At 37.8% G+C, this 8800-nt stretch overlaps 1 protein-coding gene across 2 annotated transcripts in view; it reads right to left on the bottom strand.

Moving 5' to 3' along the window:
• jak1 (Janus kinase 1) overlaps nt 1-8800 on the bottom strand; it is a 34574-nt gene that overhangs the window by 20029 nt on the left and 5745 nt on the right. For both annotated transcript variants that reach the window (XM_035524356.1, XM_035524355.1), the window contains exons 2-3: nt 7299-7506; nt 1931-2054 (exon numbers count right to left, since the gene is read on the bottom strand). In XM_035524356.1, the coding sequence (XP_035380249.1) occupies nt 1931-2054; nt 7299-7497 (323 nt within the window). In that variant the 5' untranslated portion in view covers nt 7498-7506. The remainder of the gene's footprint in view (nt 1-1930; nt 2055-7298; nt 7507-8800) is intronic.

Here is an 8800-nt window from a genome sequence, read left to right as displayed (position 1 = left end):
ACCATTCATAATACATGTAATTTTCTCCAGTTTCCAGTTTTCTACTTATTTAAAACACCAAAAATGCCTCAAATCCATAAGGGAGGTATAAATGAGATTTCCACTGAAGTAGTATCAATCGCCATGCAAGAAAAACAAAGACCAAAGACACAAAACTGCTTTCTGCAGTTGCAAGGTTCTCTCCAAACAAGGCAACAGTGGCAATGAGTTCAACAGGTTTTTCTATGTATCTGTTAAGGTTTGAATATCTCTCTGACCAGTACAGATACAAAGAGGGTTAAGACCAAAATGTGTGCACACAGTTCTCATGTGTACGCACTCTTCTCATAGATATGCAAAAGTACAACGGGACCGGTACATTATTTTACATTGCATGAGGCCATGTTTAGCACAGATATGATTAATGGACTTTCTTTAGTGCACTATCCCAAAGGATATCCTTTTAGAATGAAATAGGTTTTAGAGTCCGTCTTGGTGACATTTTTAATAATACCTTATAAAACAGGACCCTTGTCCAAAAACAGGCAATTCTGGCTTCCTTTTTCTCTCTCAAAACAAAATACCAAGCAAATATGATCTAATCTCACTGCTTTTCAATGGAAGCTGCATGTTAGGTTTTTAAAACAGCCTTTGTTTATGACAGATTTACAAAGGGCAATGAACACAAGCTTTTGCAAAGTTGATGTGGAGCAGTCTGAGCAAGGTTCCTCTTTGTTGTTTGCTCTTCTGATGAAGCAAAGAAGCTTCCATATGGATCCAAACAGCAACGTGGCTCAGCTCAAACTCTCCGCCAACTCCTCCTGTATGTTGGAGGGTTGGTGTCCATTTTTTACTAGTTTTCCTACCTACATAATAATGCATTGCAATAAAATAGTATGGAATAAAAATGTCTGTAATCACATTTACATTATCATTAAAACAACAGTAAACAAAATAATGTCTCTGTAAAATTAAAAACCTAGCAAAACTAGCCCATAAGAGAGATCGTACCTCTAACCAACAGAACGTCACAGATGTTCAAGATGACAATGTGCAAGGGTGCATTTGTTATTTTCCTATTTACGGGATTCATAAAAGGGCACTTAAAGAGTTAAACCCTCAAAAAACATTTTTTTTTTTTTTTAAAGACTTGCAACAAGAGATGTTAAACAGCAAGACTGACAACTACACCCACTCCACACCAACTCTAGCTCACTCAGTGCAGCTGAAGCAGAAACGGTGAGGGCGTGGATGTGGAAATCGAGGGCCACAGTAAACAAACATTTCACGGCCATGTGTACGTTTTTCTCCTGAGCAGCGCATTGGCTGGCACTGATGTGCAATGTCTTGCAACAGCCTCTCAGGCATGTTTGCTCCTGTTTTGATAAGTCATGTCAATTACTTCACCATCAGCAGGTAGCTTTTAGGTTCTTTGGCACTTGCAAGTTACACTGTGCAATACCCAGCGGAACTCAAGATATTAAACTTCATGCATAATATTTCTATTCTTATATATATATATATATATATATATATATTTGTTTGTTTGTTTGTTTTTCTCTCATGTATCACAAATTTAGAAGCAGCAATAGCAGTAGTAGCACTTAAGAAATCCAATACAGGATATTCATATCTTGAATAAGCCAAAATTCATAGTCCACAGCAACTAAAAATAACAGTTACAGTAAACAAAAGAGACTATTGCAGTCTTAATTTTGGTTATCCAACTGAGGAACCGCTTGATCCAGAGATATCTCCATCTAAAACTTGGTCCATCAACATTCTGGCAGATTTTACATGATTATTAGGTTCTAACCATGCGCCAAGACCAGGGGCCTTCATGAATACACAGATATAATCACATCAATAAACACTTACAAAACAACAGCCATAAAAGTAACAAAATGTCATAAAAGTAACAAAACAAAATGTTTCAACTCAGCTGTCTTACCTCATGCGGTAGTGGAGCTTCAGGCTTGTGTCTTCAGTGACCTTGAATGTGTGATTGGGTGCATACCAGAGGTTCTGACTTTCTTCGTATAGTGCAAAGAGATTGTGGCACAGGGGTGAAATACCTGAAACAGTGATATGTGATACATTGAGAAGCAGATTTCATAATCTCCACTTACTCTGCATATTAATGGACATCTGAAATAACATGGAGTAAGAAGTTCCAAACAAAGGTATATGAAAGGTGTGTTAAAGCAGTGTTCTAGACCAAATCCATGAGTCAAAAAGCATTACTAGGTCATTTTCATGACAAAGTTGCAACTTCACAGTTTACATCTGGACATGAGACTTTATTCTAACAAATAATTTGCAGTCTTTAGTTCCCTCTCCCCCAAAACAGATTGTGTTCCATTCTAAAATTGTTAGTGAGCTGTGACATGGTACAGAAAATCTAACAAATACAGTGAACCCTTCAGACGTTTTTATATTTCTGCATAAATTTGACCCAAAACTTCATCAGTTTGTCAACCAAGTAGTAAAAGAACATTAAAAAGTATCAAATCAAATGAGACATAAATAGTGGGCTCTGTCACTTCTTTAATGAGGAAAAACGATCCAATAATACACATCTGTGAGTGGCAAAAATATGCAAACCTTTGCTTTCAGCATCTGGTGTGACCACCTTGTGCAGTAATAACAGCAACTAAACTGTTCAACTAAACGTTGATTAGTCCTGCATATTGGCTTGAAAGAATTTAGTTTCTTTTGTAACCATTCTTTGGAACACTTTGTATGCTTAGGGTCATTGTCTTGATGCATGACCCACGTTCTCCTGAGATTCAGTTCACAGACACATGGCCTGACATTTTCCTTTAGAATTTTCTTAATAATTTGGAATTCACTGTTCCATCAATTTTGGCAAACCATCCTAGGCCAGAAGCAGCAAAACAGGCCAAAACCATGATACGATCGTCATTGTCTTTCACAGAAGAGTTTTTTTTATACTTGAATGCAGTGTTTTCCTTTATCCAAACACAATACTATTTATTTGAAACAAGAGGATCCATTTTGGTTTCATCCGTCCAAAAAAACATTGTTCCAATAGCCTTCTGGCTTGTCCATGTGATGTTTAGCAGACTGCAGACAGGCAGCGATGTTCATGTTGGAGAGCAGCAGCTTTCTCCTTGCAACCCTGCCATGAAGGGTTGTTGTTCAGTGTTCTCCTGATGGTGGACTAATGAACATTAACCTTTGCTGATGTGAGTAAGGCCTTTGGTTGCTTAGAAGTTACCTTGGGTTCCTGAGTGACCTTGCGGACTACCACACTCCTTGCTTTTGGCGTGATCTTTGTTGGTCGACCACTCCTGAGGACAATAATGGTCTTGAATTTCCTCCATTTGTACACAGTTTGTCTGACTGTGGATTGGTGGAGTCCAAACTCTTTAGAGATGGTTTTGTAACCTTTTCTAGCCTGTTGGAAAATCAAAAGGTTTCTAGATCCCTGTTCTTTAAATAAAACTGGGTACTAATTCTGGCCTGATTGTCAGCCCATTCACTGATGACACCTGACTCAAATTCATCTTCAAAATATCTGCTAATCCTAAAGGTTTACATACTTTTGCCATTCACAGATATGTAATATTGGATCATTTTACTCAATAAATAAATTGGAGTCTAGTAATTTCATCTCATTTGTTTGATTTGGTACAGGTTACCTACTCTTAGGACTTGTAGGACAATTTGCTAAAGTTTTAGGTCAGGTTTATCCAGAAAAATAGAAACTTTGAAAGTTTGTGAATCCTTTAGAGCACCACTGTAGTAAATTGACATCCCATTGTCTGAGTGCCTGAGAAATGCTGGATACATTTTCTGAAAGTTTTGAAAGTGCATTCATGGCAGGGAAACGTGTACTGAATTATAGATTAAGGTCAAATCACATTAACAAACAGTACCAAAACACAATTTCAAGCCCCAAACTGCCTCATCTTAATTGAGCCCTTGCAATGAAAAACCATACATTAACCATTTCCTATTTTTGTGTAATCAGTTATTTTGGTTTCTGATTTTGTACAACTTTTACATTAAAAATATTACATATGCTTTATTTAGACTTAATTCACATGGGCATATAAAAATAAAACTTGTAATAATACTTTATATTATTGTTTTTATTTCGTAGTATGCAGAAAAACAGTAAATGGGCATGTATGGGTTGTCGTTGCAAGGGCTCAAATAACTACATTGTAAAATCCTGAAAGTTATTTTGCCTCAGTCAGCGAGTGTCAGTCACTCTGTTTTGACAAGTGCACAGATGCGTCCTGAGATAAAAGCTATTCATAAGTTTCCAACATCTGAGTAGTAGCAATATGATGGGTCCACTTGTCTTATACAAGTAGTGCCTCAAACACTTATGGGTGCATGACGAGTAGGGTTCAGTGTACTGTTTCCACACCATTTCTCTTCTGGTGTTTACTCATTTTGTATTGTTTTCCACGCTGAAGTATGAATGTGTCTAATATGAACTGCATCAAAAGTATTTCCCTCAGTCTTGCAAATACTTCCTTTCCTCTTCCACTGCCCAGGCGAACTCATGGTCTTGGCCACGGTACAGCTTAGGGGAAATTCTGAGCCTGACATCACAACCTAGCAGCCATTTTGTGTCTAAATATTGATTGTGTGCCAAAAACACAAGTGCTCCATTCCACATGGAGTTTTAGGGGAGGTGGCTCACCATGCATTTCATGCCAAACAGCAAGCAGAATATGCAGCACTCCTCTATAATGCAATTTGTACACAATAACTGTTTACATAACTACTTTCACTGTAGTTCACAGTTGTCAATTTGCATTGTGAGTTTCCATATGTAAAACTGTTACTGCTATAAAATGGTGTGGTTTGTTTTGCAGTAAAGCCTGTAGAACTAGACAGACAAGTCAGCAAAGCGGAAAGCAAAAAGGCCTCACGCATATAATAAAAACAAACCTCTGACGCTGATGAGCAAGATTAACCTAGATGTAAACAAATTAAACAATAAATGAACAGCTTCAGGATGAGACCACTAACATCTAAAGAGCAAAGCCAGGCAGTTATGGCCATTACTTTCCTTAATGCACAAAATCTAAAGAGGTCAGAGCATGACTAAGCTCTTTAAACAGCAATAAAAATCAATCTACACTCACAATTTCAATTTACAGAACCATGTCAACATAACCTAAACCATTATTTCAATAGATTTGTGCATATACAAATCTCCACACTTGTGCTAAAGTGGCTCAGGAAAAAAAAAAAAAAAAGAATCTAGTCACAGTGCTTATTTTTTCAGGTTTTGGGAAATTAAGATTAAATACAAATCCTTGTATTTTATTTTGCTTTCATTTTAAGTGCTCATTAATGAAACTAATGATCAAAAAACAATGATCTAAGCATTATACATCTTTGAGAATATATTACATACACTGTACTGCAGAAGTCTTAGGCTCCCCAAGAATATTTATCTGCACAGAAAGTGTTTATTTGCATATAAAACAACACATATATTAACACTAGTATAATAATGCAGATAAACAATACAATAAAACATCATTTTATTTTGGTTGTGCGTTTTTCAGCTTCTCCGTCCCTCCCCCCCCCAAAAAAGTCCTCTCAAGGTCTGAGAAAAAACAAACAAACTCAAATGTTATAAATGCTTCTACTATATTGAAGCACAATTTAGGCCGACAGGTGGCAAAACACGTTCAACATATGCAGAGATGTGCAAAGCCATGTAAAAAAAAATATGAGAACTTACCATGGGATCACTTTTTTCCCCTGAAGAAAAACATTTTACAGCCCTGTTAAAATAGTTTTAAGCACAACTCTCCTGGTGCGCCCAAGGGTAAGGGCACACCAAACTGACACTGAACAACGATCGCCCACTGTGAGTGAACTATGATCGCCTTACGTTATCTTACTGCTGCTCCTTGTCACCTGTGTGCATTTCCACTCAAACGCACCAAACAGGCTACAGCTGATGAATGACATGCTCTGCTCCTGTGCGAGAGAAAATAACTCAAAAGGAAACCGCTTCTTCCCGAATGTACAGGCATCTTGTAACAAGTGTGCAGAGTTCTGACTGACTCCCACTTTTTCTTAAGTTCCTTCCTTCCAAAGAATTGCATAAAATAATGTTAAGATAATGACAAATGTTACAACTGTTCTCTAGACAGTTGGCACACACAAAAAAAAACCTTCTTTCTATGTAGCAAAATATGTTAGCCTCAGCAGATTAAGCCAAAACGCGATGAAAAAAACCCCCCATCTTATGTCTACTCTATCACATTCTGACTCTGACTCATTCTGACTTAACAGCCGATCAGAAAGGTCTCCCTGGCTGCCAACCACCGACGCCGATTCAATATACCCAAGCACTCAAAAAAAAGCACTGACCACTCACAGCCAGTGGTGCAGAGCACACTGCACCGAATATAGGTCACATAACTGCTCTCTTCAGCGGTAAGACAGCAGCAGATGACGTGGCTTTATCCAAGTTGGGTCCCTAATTGTTGATATTTGAGTGAAGAATTATGTATATACATAAGAAAATAAGTATGTATGAATGGTGGCCTGCCCTGTTCACTATATAACTGAGACAGGTGACATCACTGTCCTCCCATTTTTATTAAGTGTAAGATGATAGCAGTATGAATTTCTAACGTCCCCTTTAGCTTGATACTGAACTCAGGGATAGGAAATCCAGGCATTGCTCAAATAACTATCTACCCATTTTACCAAAAAAAATAAAAAAAAAAAAGATTAGCATTTAGCACTAAAATTAATATTCTCAAACTGGGCCTCAAACCCAAAATACCACAAACTGAAATAACACAAATGAAGAACTCAACTTTGTCATACAGTGTTCCGAAAAATACTTTTGTTGCAGTCCAGTAATTTCATCTTTTAAATGTACACACAAATGTTCTTTTGAGTAGCAAATTAGATTATAAATAACTAGATTTCCCATTAGTTTTTGACACCATGTAGACCTGTAAAAACATCCTGCGATATTAATGTTAAGTTCATCCATCTATACTGCTCTGGTTTGTTTTGTTTTTTTAACTATACTTTACATGGTTAAATAAATACATACATACACACACACACACACACACACACAAACACTATGCATGCTGAGAAAACGTATCCACGTAGCCTATAATTACAGTCAAATCCAATGAGCAATTCTCTACCCAGAAACAAAACATCGGTGGTGAAAGGCCACAGATACAGTAACAGAATGAGTCTTGACTGACACACTAAAAATACAACCATGGAAGAGGGAAGTGACAATGCTGGCATACATGTGTGCATCTCTGTTTAAAGTGTGTACATACAGCATCTCTTGGCAGCCTCTATGCACAAGTCCTCAGCAGTGTGGCTGTCTTTAAAGTACTCTAGCTGGTGGGTGTCGGGCAGGTAAAAGTGAACCTCCAGGCCTTTCATGACAGCAGGGACAACCAGCTCAGCCTTCTTCTGCTTCTTCATCTTCCCACACAGTTGCCTGCCCAACTCCATGACTGCTAGCTTGGGCATCCAGATATACTGCAGTGGAGATAGAGACAGAGACAGATGCAGATAAGGTCTAGAACAGATGAGGCATGAAGGCTGCCGAGTGATGCTGAACGATAGCCCAGCCTATATAATCGCCATTACCAACATAAGTTGTGTTGAACTGGCACAACCGATAAGAGAATCGCCTTTAAAAATGTCTAGTGAAGTCAATTAGTCATGTAAATTAAAAGGGACAGTGGAACAAACAAATGCATAGTTGGAAACACATTTAGTATTTGCATGGTCAGTGTCTAATGTTTGTGTAAGATTAAACAGCAAGTTAACAATGAACGGACATGATGTAAAAGAGTTGCTGCTGAGAAGTGAGGCGGCTGTGTGGGTAAAATGTGAGTCGTGAGCAATGATCATTCCCGCTGGCTCCTTTCCGGGAGGGGTGTATGTGTGTGTTTTGCATAAGGCTAAATTTCACATAAGGTTGGACATTAGGATTCTACAATTATAACAATAATAATGGATATAGTGCTTATAAAAGGGATGGTTCTGGTCCTAGAAATCTGATTGGCTGAGCCATTTGGAAGCGGTTGTAAAATAAATCAATAGCTACAAGAGACATTACAGCGATTTAGATCACATAATATCAATAACATCAACATAACATGCACATAGCATAAGCATCTAACAGAAAATTATCCAGTCATTGCGAGGCGGTCATAAGTCTGCATATATTGATGATTTTTATGATGGCTTCCCAGAGACCAGTACTTCCAACAAGGCCCAGCCAATCAGACTTTAGACTGGAACTATCCGTTTTATAATCCGCAATCTCTCGCGCACACACACAAAAACTAGGAATGCAGCACAATGACTGAATTCTGTATTAATATGCCAGGTTACATAAAACTATTACAGTATTAGTTAGATTCTTTGTTGCAGTACATAAAAAGCAAAGTTTAGATGTCAGGTTCTATTTACTAGGTGAGTTAACACTGGATGAATGGTATGAAAAGATGGACAGATCTGTAGAAAGAAAAAGATGTGCTGAAATTAATGACAGGGTTGCTTAGCAACAAAAGCCTATTAGCGGAGTGTATTGCCTGGCGGAAGAACTTTTATTGCGAATATTGCCATTATTAAATTTATAATATTTATTGAGCACTGGTGAATTTTATACTGTTATTGTTGCCCAAAAGGACCACCCATGATAACACTGCTGTAAGGCACGGCCTCTCATGGCTTATTGCTTTGTAAACCTTGACCAGCTCCAAAAGATTAGACAAATAAATAATGGAGTGGAGTCTGTAGAGAGCAACCAATAGTGTCACAC

Source organism: Electrophorus electricus, chromosome 3, assembly GCF_013358815.1.
Source record: "Electrophorus electricus isolate fEleEle1 chromosome 3, fEleEle1.pri, whole genome shotgun sequence".
Lineage (NCBI taxonomy): Eukaryota > Metazoa > Chordata > Actinopteri > Gymnotiformes > Gymnotidae > Electrophorus > Electrophorus electricus.
The sequence above is the reverse complement of the archived record's forward strand: the minus strand, read 5'-3'. Positions and strand labels throughout refer to the sequence as shown.